The sequence below is a fragment of the Hyperoodon ampullatus genome (genome assembly GCF_949752795.1).
Source record: "Hyperoodon ampullatus genome assembly, chromosome: 2".
NCBI lineage: Eukaryota > Metazoa > Chordata > Mammalia > Artiodactyla > Ziphiidae > Hyperoodon > Hyperoodon ampullatus.
The window spans coordinates 75,048,414-75,063,885 of record NC_136915.1 but is presented as its reverse complement, the minus strand read 5'-3'; the positions used below and the strand labels follow the sequence as shown (position 1 = coordinate 75,063,885).

The following is a 15,472-nucleotide window of genomic DNA, read 5'->3' as shown; positions in this document are numbered from 1 at the left end:
ACTTCACTATAATGTTATATCAGGGAGATAGCTGAGTATCATAAAAATAATCAGGCAAACCTGGGTTCCATGCCTGGTCCTACCTCTCATTAGCCATGCGGTTTTGACCAAACTATTTAACCTCATGAGTGTCAGCTTCCTTTTCTAAAGGTGGGACTCATGAGCTGCACCTTTACAAAATGCTATCAGGATTCGGTGAGATGCTGTGTACATAGCCTCCAGCACATAAATGGTGCTCATTAAATGTTGGTTCCTTCTTACCTTGTTTCTTTTCTATTATGATGCAGTTATTTCTTTGTCCTTGCAGATGGACTGAAAAGAGTCCTTTAGTGATATGGTTCTATTGACCACAAAGAAGCATCCACTACTCGAGTTTTCAATGGTCCTGATCCAGAAAAAAGTCAATGTTCAACTCAAAAGTGGTGTCCCGTTGTTGAAGGCATGAAGCTGAATTTTAATCCTGCCCCAGAGGGCAAGCACCCTTCTTTCCTTCCCTTATTTCACAGTTTAAACAAACCTGCAATAAACACAGAATTCATCTAAGCTTAGAATTTATCTGTAATTCAGAAAAATGACTGAAGTGCTAGAAAAACCAATGGTTTGAGCAGGGGGCATCTCCCAGTTTTGGGTAAGTTCTGCCTAGTATAGTGTAGGTAGAATAACACTGTTCAGTCTCAGTAGGGCCCTTTACACTATACCAGTCTGCCTGTCAGCTGTGTGACTTTGGGAAGCTCACTTAACATCACTGATCTAGTTTATATTAAAATAAGGGTCCTTCCCACCAAATCACAGGGTTTTTATGAGGAATAGATAAGATAATATAGGTCTTTAGTGGATAGAAAAATTTTTTAATGGTATAGAAATGCAAGTTTCTGAAGTAGCATGCCCACTTCCCTCCTTCTGGGTGGGATCAGAATGCTTCCTTTCTCTCACTAATGAGTGTAGGGACTCTGATGTAGTGAGAAAGAACATGTCACTTTGGGGCAAATGGTCAAGGTACTCCTCTTCCCTCTGTCACCCAGTAACTGTGTGACCTTGGCAAGTTACCTAATCCTAGTGTCTTCCTTTGTAAAACTTGGTTAAGGTTATCTGCTTCACAGGGTTCTTGTAAAGGGTTAGAGGAACTCATATATAGAAATTTCCCATCAAACCCTCACTAAATTGTTTCTACTGTTATTTTTATTTTCAAGTCTTATACATTAGGAAAGAGAAATCTTTCAGTGTATGCATTTCAGTAGAATTTCCTTCCAACTGCATGTTTGGAGGTCTCCATCAATTCTTCGGTGTGAGGTTCTCTGCTCCTATTCCTAGAGGCTCCTGAGGCCTTGTTCAAGTTCCCTACCCTAAGGTTATTTGCACTATGGAGAGGCTGGCAAGAAGAAAATTAGCATTTCCGTTGACATTTAGTGATGAGTCTCTCATCCTTTCTAATAGGCAGAAGTATGAAAATAATGGAGCACCTGTAGATGGAGTCTTCATTAGGTGACAGGTTGCCCTTTCTGCAATAATTATGCACATGAGTTGTTACATTGTGCTTGAAACATCTGCTTGACAAATCCCTTTGGAGCCACACTTTGAACATAACTCAAGGCATATCCCCCCTTGATAGTAAAAATAAGCCACTCTACAGCCTAAAGCAACATGACATTTGCTAGCAGATATCAATATTTTTCCATCTGAGATTTAGTTGATCCTAGGCAGCCAAAAAATACCAGATGCCTCTAAGATTATTATTCATCATTATTGTTCTTATATTTATGTATTATTAAGATCCAACAAAGTGATATTAAGATGGTTCATATGAGTGCCCCTTTTTCTTATATGAGTTCAGCGTTTTTCTCAGAAGTCTTCTTGTTCACAGATGCCCAAGAAAATAGCCAGGCAAAGGAAAAATCTAGGTGGAAAATTGAAAGGACTTCTCTAGCACATTCCAAAGATAGAGAAGGAGGCATGTCTCCATGCATAGTTCTTCCATCTATCACTGCACACTGCAACTGAACTGATGTTTAAATATGTGTGATGGGTCCAAAATAGCTAGCACTTCTGTATTTCCCTCTGTTATGGAGGGTAGAGATATGCTTACAAAAGCTCTTCTAATACTTGAGAGAAAATTCTAGTCATTTTAAAATTAAAATTTATAAAGGTTTTCCCTTATCTTTCCTAATATATTTTCCACCTCAAATCCATCCACTGGGCCTTATGGAGCTTAACAGACTCCAGGCTAAGAACTCCTAGACCTGTAGTGACAACCTACATCACTTTCAATATGACGTGGAAATAAGAGAACACTCAGTATCTAAGCGAAAATGCGTAAGATTCATTTAAAATCTCTGAGAGTTCTTCCAACATTACTTGCAGGCAATCAATGATTCTCTATCTCTTTATATTTCAAGACATGTCTAAGAAAAGGGAATTTTTCTTGTGTAGAGCCAAGTATAGATTTACTCCTACTGACATTTTGTCCAGAGTATTACTCTAGGAAATTGTTTCCTTTTATGACTTTGTTCCCACAAGCCACACAAGCCTGAGGAAAGACAACCAAAGTATGAAGGCAGAAGTAGGCCATATCATAGCAGCAGTCTTTGATTTTAGCCACCCTAGCTCTGGATTGGTATACAGTCTGACTATTGCTCTCTAACAGTAACTGGAAGGACCCTTTGATGTAAAATATGACGTATAATTATTATTTATCAATGATAATCATAGCTACATTTATTGAACATTTCTTATTTGCCAGGCACTTTTCTAAGTGCTTTATGTTTTTTTTGCCCTATAATCCTCACAGCAATCCTGCTAGATGGGCACTACTATTATTAATTTTATAAATGAAGAAATTTGCCGCCATTCACAGAGCTAATAGGTGGTGGAACAGAGACTCACACTGGGCCTGTCTGACTCCATCCTCTCAGCTACCCTCCCACCCTCCAGATGAGATTTTACTGTACGGTTGGGATTTTACTGTACGGTTATCTTGGACATGGATCCCTGCCCTACACTGTGCGTTATACACAATAGGATTCTGGCACCTACTTCCGGTTTCTCAGACTGCAGGACTAGGAAGGTCTTATTGATGAGAACAGCCTCAGTCTGGCCTGGGCCATTATCTGTTCTGTCAGGTCCTGCTGAGGGACTCTTGGGTGTCCCACACCATTCTTGTTCCATCCTGCTCCAGTCTCAGATGGTTATGTCCTCTTTATTCTGACTCTTTTCTCAGTACACATGATTACTCAGCTTTTACCAGAGCGTCACAGTCCAGGTGGGAGCTTGCTAAAGAGTGCTGACCTCTCCCACGTGTGTCATGCATGAACTCCAGGATAGCTGCACGGTGCTAGAATGCTCTGTCTTATTAGCAATGTGAACACTTTGTGCTGTGTCACTAACTTTGTCCACCTGCAATTCTGCCCTTCCTGGCCCTTTATTCTCCAGACAGCTGTGCCTGTGATCTCCAGGCTGTGGTGACCAGAGGGCAGAAGTTGCTTTCCTCACTTTCCCAGGAAGAGGAACTTCCCGATTGGGGTCTGAGCTGAAGCAGCTTTTCCTGTATTGCAATCTTTGGGGGATTTTCATGAACTATTCCATGTCACTACACAAGAGGTGCAGGTGGTGGGGCAGCATTTGGTCATTCATGATACATTTATTAAGCACCAATTGTGTTCCAAGCATTCTGCTGAGCACTGGGGTTGCCATGGCGACCAAGATAGAAATTGTTTCTGCTTTCATAGTTTACTGTTTTTGAACAAATCAGACCCATGAAGAGGCTATTGTAATGTGATTTGATAAAGACTCTGATAAGGCAATAACAGAGCATTTTGAGAGCACATAGAAGGGGCACCTACTCCAGACTTGAAGGGCTGGGGCAAATTACCTAGTGGAAGTGACATCTGAGACTTAAAAAAGTTGAGTCAGAATAAGTTAGGCAGGTAAAGAGATTGGTAGTTGGGTAGCAAGGAAGAGAAAGAATGTTCAAGAAAGAAGTAATAGCAAATTCAAAGGCCTACAGGCAAAGAAGAACACATGCAGGGCCTGGGTGACCACAATTAGCTCAGGATAGCTGAAGTGGAGTTTGAAATAGGGTGTGGCAAGATATGAAGCTGAACTGATGAGCAGGGGTAGGGAAATGAAGGGTAGTTATCATTTAGTCTTACTCTCTATCTCATGGGTATCACTTGCTTTTAACAGAATAACCTACTTGGGTATTTAGTGGCAGGGGATGGGACTGAGGAGTAACATTTGTTAAGTCCTGCTGTGTGCCGAGAATGATGGAAGGTCTCAGAGACCTTTGGTCCTGGACCTCAGCCCATACCATCCAGGGACCCCAAGCCAGCCAAGTGCCTCCCTGGCCCAGGTAGAATCCCTTGCAGTTCGAGACATGCCAGTGTCTTCCTTCTGCTGTTTCCAGCAGTGCTTCCCACTCTAAAAACTAGTGCCCTTAATCAAGTTCCCCTCTGTTATCTCTTCTGCTGCTACATCCACAGCCAGGCCTGACATGGCCACTCTTACTGGGGTTGACCTCATTGCACCACCAGGTACCAGGGACTGAGCCAGCCCTTTCACATTCACCAGCAACTCTACTTGTAGGGGCAGTTATCTCCATTTGTACAAAGCAGGAAACTGAGGCTCAGGGACATCAAATTATTTGTCACAAGCCACAAAGCTATAAGTGGTAAGGCAGAATTTGGAACTGGTCTGATTTCAAAGCCACTACAATCACACAACTGTGCCTCTTTCCCTGTCAGCATTATAGTTCTTATTAGGATCCTTTAAGTCTGCTCTTTAGGTTTTCTTATTGATACTTTCCTGGAAGATGAGTCCCCCAAAGATTGGGTCAGATGCATCCAAGGGGCCTTTCCAAGAGTTGTCCCTTACATGTGTCCCTGCTACAGAGGAAGCACTGAATTCAGACACCACAGACCTCCAGGGTATGTTCAATAACCAACAGCAGCATGCCCTACCAGGCTCTATCCCCAAGATTTAAGACAACCTTCACTACCCCACTTTGATTAAGAATATGACAATAATTTCTGATGTTGGCTAGCATTTTTAATTTCCTCTCAAGGGAGTTGGTGATTTTTTTATGAGGGTAGATATTTAGGCAGCCCTTGGCCTATCTGAGCACATCGCCTACGTGGGATTCGCAGATGAGGTTTCTTCTTTGCGACCCTCCCCAGATTCTCACTGCATGTTGTTTTTGGTTTACTTTTATTTTTGTCACCTTTCCTCATTACCATTTTAATGTTAATTTTCATGCTAAATAAAATAGGTTTTCCTGTCCCTCTGCTCCCTCTTGCCTCTTCTCTCAAACACCAATACAGCCCAGGGACAAGTCTTACAGAGTCTAGCAGTGGAGATGGACGTATTCACTAACGAGGGCTCCAGCTTCAGACAGGGATATAATTAATCAGTCACATGTTTTTATTAAGTGTTTCTTCGCCAAAAGCATAGCTTTCCTTGCAGCCATTTGGCTCTGGCTCTGTACTGCTGAAGGTAGTCTAGACCCCGTCACTAATTACTCTTCTTCCTGGCAGCAAGTAGAAGGAGCAATGTTCAAATTGTTTTTATTGATCACAGGGCAGTTTTTCCAGAATACTACTCTCTATAAAAAAGGGGATATAATTATTTCCAGTTAACATAGTCAAAAGATTTTATAGAGGAAGGCGGTTTATGTAATAGTTAGAAGTACACAATTTGAAGCCAACAGAACTGAGGGTGAATCCTTGGCTCTATCCTTTACTAACTGGGGTAAGTCACTTAAATTCTTTGAACCTCAGTTTCTCCCTCTGCAAAATGGGAATAATATTAGTTCATAGGGCTGATATAAGGATTAAGTTAGTAGAGATTAAATAAGAGTAAATAGTTTGGCTCAGGAGGTATGGTTATTATTGTTGTTGCTTATTAATTATTATCAAGAAAGCCATCTACCTGTCTCTCTTCAGGCCAATCTGATATATTTTCATCTTTTCCTTGTGCTTCTCTTTTCTCCATAAAAATTCTCATTCTCCTTCAAAGGTAGGGCATGATCTTTCTTTCAGGAATACTCTGACTCTTACCTTTCATGATTACATGATATAATTAAGGTTTAAAGAAATTGCAGTTGACTTCTTGTTTTCATTTAGCCTTCTTCATTAAGATGACTGTTTTCATTGTAGAATGATGAGATGGAGCTTGTCCGAACTGGCTATGGGAAGGATATGGTAAAAATTCTCCATATTCAGCGAGATGGAAAATATCACAGCATTAAAGAAGTGGCAACTTCAGTGCAACTTACTCTGAGCTCCATAAAAGATTACCTGCATGGAGACAATTCAGACCTCATCCCTACAGACACCATCAAGAACACAGTTCACGTCCTGGCAAAGTTCAAAGGCGTATGTGTCATTCTACTTCTTAGCTGCTGCCCATCTGGATGCAGAAATCACCTTACTATATTATGAGGATACTACTTGCTTATTTCAAGTACTCTGTACTTTTTAACCCTATTTTTACATTTAAACCATTGAAAAAAATTCATTTTCTATTCTAAAAGTCTCAGCTTTACAGAAAATCTTGCTTTTTTTAAAAAAAAAAACTCACCTCTTTATCCTCCTTTCTTTTCTTTTTTTTTCCCCATTTTTTCTCTTTTCTTGGTTCGCAACTCACTACATTTTTTAGGCAGAGAATCCTACTTGACAAATTTACATGTTATCTCTTAATTAGGATCATTTGCAAATCAAGGCCCTGAGAAGATTTCCGAATAGAATTTTACACATTTTTGTCATGCAATTATTTGAGTCCTATTATTTTTTTCTTTTAGAATGGTGTGCATTTATAGAAGAAAGTACCATTTCTCTTCTTGGTACTACTCTAGAAGAAAATCAAGTATAAGATACATTTCAAGATCTGTTCAACTTTTAATACCTTCCTGATTTTCCCAACTCCGTGACCACTTAGTGTGCACATTTGATGGTAACTGTACTTTTCAGAAGGGCCTTGGAACTGATAGACTCTAATCTCTTAGCACTTTTACCTCAGGTTTCTCTAAGTGTGAGTGAAACTGTGCTGGATGACCAGCAGATTTCTGGGCAATTCAAGATAATTTTTTTATTCGCTAAGAAGTCTAGAAAGGCAAGAAATGTAGACTGGAAAGCTTCTTTTCTCATGCTTTTGCATGAAATTCACACCCATAATGCACGAAATGAACAAACTAATTTTTTTTTTAGAAATTTATTTATTTATTTATTTATGGCTGCATTGCGTTTTCATTGCTGCATGCGGCTTTCTCTAGTTGCAGCAAGCGGGGTCTACTCTTCGTTGTGGTGCGCGGGCTTCTCATTGTGGTGGCTTCTCTTGTTGTGGAGCACGAGCTCTAAGCACGCGGGCTTCAGTAGTTGTGGCACACGGGCTTAGTTGCTCCGCAGCCTTTGGGATCTTCCCAGACCAGGGCTCGAACCCATGTCCCCTAATTTGGCAGGCGGATTCTTTTTTTTATTTAATCAGTTATACATATACATGTGTTCCCATATCCCCTCCCTTTTGCGTCTCCCTCCCACCCTCCCTATCCCACCCCTCCAGGCGGTCACAAAGCACCGAGCTGATCTCCCTGTGCTATGCGGCTGCTTCCCACTAGCTATCTGGCAGGCGGATTCTTAACCACTGTGCCACCAGGGAAGCCCGAACAAACTAATTGAAATATTATTTCTGCAAGGTCTGTCTACACCCTGAATCTCTCTTGTTAATCAGAATGGCCCAGCAAGTATAGGCAGGGCTATGGGAAAAGGCATTGCTTTCTTTAAAAATGAATTGAAAATAAGCTCTGTATTGTGTTAAAGAAGAGGGTCTCTATATAACACAAATTCTTATATTTCCTGTACTATGTGAGAAGTTCAAAAAAGTGAAAGAATGGACCTGGATCTTAAAACCAATTTAAATTTATTCATTGTAGATAGAGTAACTGCATAATTTCTTATCCAAACCAGGATACTTTTCAGAGTGAAATAGGATGCTTATTAATAATTATTCTGAGACAACAGGTATAAAACAAAATTATCCTTGGGAAACCTATACAGTCTACCTTAATTATAGGCAAAGCCATAAATAATCTGTAGACTGTACTAGGACCATAAAACATTGCCTAGAAATTAACCTGAATAATTTGAATGGAAGTAGGGAGCTGCTTTATGGGGGTGGAGAGCTGGGGATGGTCAATAGAAGGCCTGTTTGCAAGGCAAGGAAGCTGAAGTGACCCTTCATTAACATTTTTCTTTGGGAAACTGGGAGGTCTGTTTCCCAGCCTCATGAAGACAGCAGAGTGTTTTGAAGTATCCTGCAGTACTTTAGCTGGCATGGGTGATGACTGAGCTCACCGTGAGGAGAATCTAAACGTTAAGTTCCTTTTTGTTCATCCACTGATGGATAGACACATCCTCTCCTGCACACAGTTTTCTTTTAAAAACAGGATAGTCTGACCTGGTGATGGTGATCCATTAACTACACTTAGGAGCCCTTGTGAAAAATTGGGACTAGGACCAATTCATCTCTAATTCTTTCTAATTCTTTGTTTCTCTGATTCTAAAAAACACTTTATCAGGAAAGAGAGTCCCATGGATATTTAAAAATGATTTTTAAGTGAGACAGGTATTTCTGATCACTCACATTTATTTCTTTTTACAGATCAAAAGCATAGAAAGTTTTGCTGTGAATATCTGTGAGCATTTCCTTTCTTCTTTTAACCATGTTATTCGAGTTCAAGTCTATGTGGAAGAAGTCCCTTGGAAGCGTTTTGAAAAGGTTACCTCACTTTTTCGTGCTCTCAGTTTAATTAAAGAAATTGGCTTTATGACATATGTTGAAATTTTACTGGAAATAATTTTTTTTCCTAATTTTCAGAATGGAGTTAAGCATGCCCATGCATTTATTCATACTCCCACTGGAACGCACTTCTGTGAGGTTGAACAGTTGAGGAGTGGTGAGAAAATGTTTTTCATGTTTTGATTCTGCAATAGCAATTTCAATCTTTTTTTTTTCTTCTAAACAACTCTGTTTATTAACACCAAGGAAAACTGTAGAGAATTTTGAAGTCTTTTAAATCTGAGATGGGAATGAACAGTGTAAACTTTGATTACATTAAAGAACTATCTGCTTTTTATCTTAAAATATAAAAATGAAATAATACCTTTTGCAGCAAATCTGTAGGTTGAGTGGGGTAAATCATTTTTATTGCATGATTTTGAAGTGAGGGGAAAAAAAGGCACAGGCTGACAAAAGCTCAAATCTCTGAATTTTATGACCAGTAATTTTTGTACCATACCATGCTATGATTATAATAACCTGTATAGGAAATACCTAGAAAATAACAATCACATTTCCTTGAAATTTTGTCATAATAATAAAACCACTGATATTATTATAGTTACCATAAAATAAACCTCATTTAAAAATAGCAGTGACAATTATATAATTCTTTCTATTTACCAAGAAATCTAAAAATTAACTGTGGAACATAATTACAATATAGACCTTATTAGTACTGATTATTGAACTTAGCAAAGTGTGTCTTCCACTGATTTGTTGAGGTTATCAGAGCAGAGTTCAATAATTGACTAAGACTTAGACTAGAAGACCTCTAATAACCATAGAACCACCATAGTAGAAATGTCTCTATTCTAATAAAAAATAAACTTCAATGATCATTATAAATTGAGAGTGTGGACTCTGAAATTCTATCTTTTCTATTTTCCTTTTCTCTTTTCTTTTCCTTCCCTTTCCTGCTTGTTTCTTTCATTTCATTTCTTTTCCTTTCTGTATCTCTTTTTCTTTCTTCTCTAGCTCTCTTCAGTAAGAATTTGAGGTGACGTCTCATAAACGTCAGAAATATTAAAAGGTCAATAAAATATAAGTTTCTCTCATTCTAAGTTCTATTGGATAATGCCTTCCCTTAGGAAGTCCTAGTGTTTTAGCTATCATTTTATATTTTTCCCTATCTGTATTAAATTCAAGACACAGCCAGGGCCTTCTCAGTGTTTGATTAACAGTTATGAAATTATTATTATATAAAGAAGACTGCATAACTAGTTGTTAAGTTGAAAAGATAATGATTTTTTTAATCCTCCAAATATGTAGTCATGTGGTATATTAACTTGTTTACTGAGCTGTTTGTTAGTTAAAATGTAACTTCCTTTCTTTCCTTCCTTCTTTCTTGCTTTATGTATGTGACTTTGGAGGAGAGAGGTTCCTGATTCCCCAGGCCAGTGTTTTCCTACCCAAATCACAGTGTGAATACCCCTGTAAAATTATAAACTCTAAACTGGCACTTCCCAGCAGAAATATAATGCAAGCCACATATCTAATTTAAAATTTTCCTAGTAGTCACATTAGAACAGTAGAAACAAATTAATTTTAATAATACTTTTTATTTAACCTAATATTTCCAAAATGCCACTTACATTTGTAATAAATATAAAAATTATTAATGAAATATTTAATATTTGAATTTCTGTGTGTATTTTATATTTACAGGATGTCTCATTTCCCATTTACCATATTCCAAGGGCTTCATAGCCACATGTGGCTAGTGGCTGCCATATTGGTTAGCTCTAAACCATTTTGAGTGATTTTTGCAATGCTTAACATGTTTCTCATTCTACTTTTAATTATGTAAAATAATAGCAGGGGCTAGAATTAGATTTCAGGAGAGCTAACTAAAAAATAAGAGCCTGTATAAAATATATTTATGTCATTGATTGAAATACTATTCATTCAATAATGATTTTGAGGACTTGTTAGGTATACTAGTGGTGGTAGATTCAGACGTGAATAAGACATTCTCTGACCCTAGTGAGTTCACAGTAGATGAATAGTAGGAGATAGACTTATAAATAGATTTATTGCAATATGAGGGGCTAAAGACCACTATGAAGAAATTAAAGGTATGCTATGGGAGTAAAGAGGTGCAGAAAACTAACTCTTCCTAGGGCAGACTGGAAGGCTTGATGGGGGAGGAGGAAATATTCCAACTGACTTTTGAAAAATGATTCAGAATGTGCTGGACATAGAAAGGGGAAAGGAAATTACAGGCAGAAGAAACAGAATGTACATGGGTAGGAGTCATGAAGAGTGGAAGAGGGAAACAAATATTTCGAGCATCTGCCTTATGTAGATCACCATACTAAGCAAATGATTTTAGTGTTGAAAGGGCAAAGAATTTGAGCAACGGTAGCAGGGTTGAAGGGTTCAGTTTTTAGAATGTAAGGAGCAGAGATGAGGATGAAGAGCTTGGTTTGGGCCTAATGTACCATACTAGCAAGATTGGCCTAACTAGGGAATTCCTGGTGGTCCAGTGGTTAGGACTCTGCACTTTCACTGTTGAGGGCCTGGGTTTGATCTCTGGTCAGGGGACTAAGATCTTTCAAGCCGTGTAGCATGGCCAGAAAAAAAAAAAAAATTGGTGTAACTAGGAGGCAGTTTTTGCATGGTAGTTAAGTCCATAGGTCTTGTCAGACTAAACTATATTCTTTTTTTTTTTTTTTTACTGCTTTGCTATTGTTATTAACAGATTTTTTAAAACCATTTTTTAAAATTGAAGTATAGTTAATTTACAATGTTGTGTTAGTTTCAGGTGTACAGTAAAGTGATTCGGTTATACACACACACACATACATACATGTATGTGTATATATATATTCTTTTTCAGATTCTTTTCCACTAGAGATTATTACAAGATACTGAATATAGTTCCATGTACTATTCAGTAGGTCCTTGTTGTTTTTCTATTTTATTTATAGTAGTGTGTATATGTTAATCCCAAATTCCTAATTTATCTCCGCCCCACTCCTTCTATCCCCTTTGGTAACCATAAGTTTGTTTTCTATTTCTGTGGGTCAATTTCTATTTTGTAAATAAGTCCATTTGTATCATTTTTTTTAGATTCCACATGCAAGTGATATCATGATATTTGTCTTTCTCTGTCTGATTTACTTCACTTAATATGATAATCTCTAGGTCCATCCATATTGCTGCAGATGTCATTATTTCACACTTTTTTATGGCTGAGTAATATTCTTTATCCATTCATCTGTTGATGGACATTTAGGTTGCTTCCATGTCTTGGCTACTGTAAACAGTGCAGCTGTGAACATTGGGATGCATGTATGTACCTTTTCAAATCAGAATTTTCTCTGGATATATGCCAAGGAGTGGGATTGCAGGATCATATGATCAACTCTATTTTTAACTTTTTAAGGAACTTCCATACTGTTCTCCATAGTGGCTGCACCAAATTACATTCCCACCAACAGTGCAGGAGGGTTCCTTTTTCTCCACACCCTCTCCAGCTTTTAGTATTAATAGACATTTTAATAATGGCCATTCTGACCTGTGAGAGTGATACCTCATTGTAGTTTTCATGTACATTTCTCTAATAATTAGCAATATTGAGCATCTGTTCAAGTGCCTGTTGACCATTTGTATGTCTTTTTTGGAGAAATGTCTATTTAGGTCTTCTGCCCATTTTTTTTATTGGGTTCTTTGTTTTTTTGGTATTAAGCTGTATGAGCTGTTTGTATATTTTGGAAATTAATCCCTCGTCAGTAGCATTGTTTGCAAATATTTTCTCCCAGTCCATAGGTTGTCTATTCATTTTGTTTATGGTTACTTTTGCTATACAAAACTTTTAAGTTTAGTTAGGTCCCATTTGTTTATTTCTGTTTTTATTTCTATTACTCTAGGAGATGAATCCAAAAAAGTATTTCTGAGATTTATGTCAAACAGTGTTCTGCCAATGTTTTCCTCTAGGAATTTTATACTATCCAGTCTTACATTTAGGTCTTTAATCCATTTTGAGTTTATTTTTGTATATGGTATTAGAGAATGTTCTATGTTCATTCTTTTACATGTAGCTGTCCTCTTTTCCCAGCACCACGTATTGAAGAGACTGTCTTTTCTCCATTGTAAATTCTTGCCTCTCTGTCATAGATTAATTGACCATAAGTGCATGGGTTTATTTCTGAGATTTCTATCCTGTAACACTGATCTATATGTCTGTTTTTGTGCCAGTACCATACTGTTTTGATTACTGTAGCTTTGTAGTATAGTCTGAAGTCAGGGAGCATGATGTCTCCAGCTCTCTTCTTCTGTCTCAAGATTGCTTTTGCTATTCAGGGTCTTTTGTGTTTCCATATGAATTAAAAATTTTTTTTGTTCTATTTCTGTGAAAAATGCCATTGGTAATTTGATAGGGATTGTATTGAATCTGTAGATTGCCTTGGGTAGTATGGTCATTTTAACAATATTGATTCTTCCAATCCAAGAATATGGTATATGTTTCCATCTGTTTGTGTCATCTTGTAGTTCTTTCATCAGTGTCTTACAGTTTTTGGAGTACAGGTCTTTTGCCTCCTTAGGTAGGTTTATTTCTAGGTATTTTATTCCTTTTGATGCGATGGTAAATGGGATTGTTCCTTAATTTCTCTTTCTGATCTTTCATTGTTAGTGTATAGAAATGCAACAGATTTCTGTGTATTAATTTTGCATCCAGCAACTTTACCAAACTCATTGATGAGCTTAGTAGTTTTCTGGTAGATGTTTAGGATGTTCTATGTATAGCATCCTGTCATCGGCAAACGGTGACAGTTTTACTTCTTTTCCAATTTGGATTCCTTTTATTTCTTTTGCTTCTCTGATTTATGTGACTAGGACTTCCAGAACTATGTTGAATAAAAGTGGCTAGAGTGAGCATCCTTGTTTTGTTCCTATCTTAGAGGAAATGCTTTCAGCTTCTCACCATTGAGTATGATGTTAGCTGTGGGTTTGTCACATGTGGCCTTTATTATGTTGAGGTATGTTCTCTCTATGCTCACTTTCTGGAGAGTTTTTATCATAAATGGACATTGAATTTTATCAAAAGCTTTTTCTGCATCAATTGAGATGACCATATGGTTTTTATTCTTCAATTTGTTAATGTGGTGTATCACACTGATGGATTTGTGGATTTTGAAAAATTCTTGCATCCCTGGGATAAATCCCACTTGATTATGCTGTATGAGCCTTTTAATGTACTGTTGGATTCAGTTTGCTAGTATTTTGTTGAAGATTTTTGCGTTTATGTTCATCAGTGTTATTGACCTACAATTTTCTTTTTTTGTGCTATCTTTGTCTGGTTTTGGTATCAGGGTGATGGTGGCCTTATAGAACGAGTTTGGAAGTGTTCCTTCCTCTGCAATTTTTTGGAATAGTTTCAGAAGGGTAGGTGTTAACTCTTATCTAAATGTTTCATAGAATTCACCTGTGATGCCATCTGGTCCAGCAATTTTATTCATTGGGAGTTTTTAAGTTACTGATTCCATTTCACTACTGTTAATTGTTCTGTGCATATTTTCTATTTCTCCCTGGTTCGGTCTTGGGAGATTGTACCTTTCTAAGAATTTGTCCATTTCTTCTAGGTTGTCCAATTTATTGGCATATTGTATTTCTGTGGTGTCAGTTGTAACTTCTCCTTCTTCATTTCTGATTTTGATTTGGGCCCTCTATCTTTTTATCTTCATGAGTCTGGCTAAAGGTTTATCAATTTTGTTTATCTTTTCAAGGAACCAGTTTTAGTTTCATTGATCTTTTCTATTGTTTTTTTTTTAGTTTCTATTTCATTTATTTCTGCTCTGATCTTTATGATTTCTTTCCTTCTACTAACTTTGGGTTTTGTTTATTCTTCTTTCTCTAGTTGCTTTATGCATAGGATTAGGTTGTTTATTTGAGATTTTTCTTGTTTCCTGAGGTAAGCTTGTATTGCTATAAACGTCCCTCTTAGAACTGCTTTTTCTGTGTCCCATAGGTTTTGGATCCTTGTGTTTTCATTTTCATTTGTCTCTAGGTATTTTTTGATTTCTTCTTTGACTTCTTCAGTGATCCATTGGCTGTTTAGCAACATATTGTTTAACCTCCACATGTGTGTGTTTTTTTGCAGTTTTTTTCTTATAGTTGATTTCTAGCCTCATAGGGTTGCAGCTGGAAAAGATCTTGATATGATTTCAATTTTCTTAAATTTACCGAGGCTTGCTTTGTTGCTCAGTGTGTGATCTATCCTGGAGAATGTTCCATGTGCACTTGAAAAGAATGTGTATTCTGCTGCTTTCAGATGGAATGTTCTATAAATATCAAGTAAGGCCAGCTGATCTAATGTATCATTTAAGGTCTGTGTTTCCTTATTGATTTTCTATCTGGATGATCTGTCCATTGATGTAATGGAGAGCTAATGTCCCCCTCTATTATTATGTTACTGTCAATTTCTCCTTTTATGTCTGTTAACATTTGCCTTATATATTAAGGTGCTCCTATGTTGGGTGCATATATATCTACAATTGTTATATCTTCTTTTCGGATTGATCCTTTGATTATTATGTAGTGTCCTTTGTCTCTTGTGACAGTCTTTATTTTAAAGTCTATTTTGTCTGATATAAGTATTGCTACTTCAGCTTTGTTTTGATTTCCATTTGCATGAAATACCTTT

The 15,472-nt window shown here is 37.4% G+C and overlaps 1 protein-coding gene across 1 annotated transcript in view; it reads left to right on the top strand.

The window, feature by feature from the left end:
- LOC307049250 (uricase) overlaps window positions 1-15,472 on the top strand; it is a gene marked incomplete at both ends in the record, with an annotated part of 35,244 nt that overhangs the window by 5,198 nt on the left and 14,574 nt on the right. Inside the window, 3 exons of the mRNA XM_079698704.1 lie at window positions 6,147-6,365; window positions 8,647-8,763; window positions 8,863-8,941. Coding sequence (XP_079554830.1) covers window positions 6,147-6,365; window positions 8,647-8,763; window positions 8,863-8,941 — 415 coding nt within the window. The remainder of the gene's footprint in view (window positions 1-6,146; window positions 6,366-8,646; window positions 8,764-8,862; window positions 8,942-15,472) is intronic.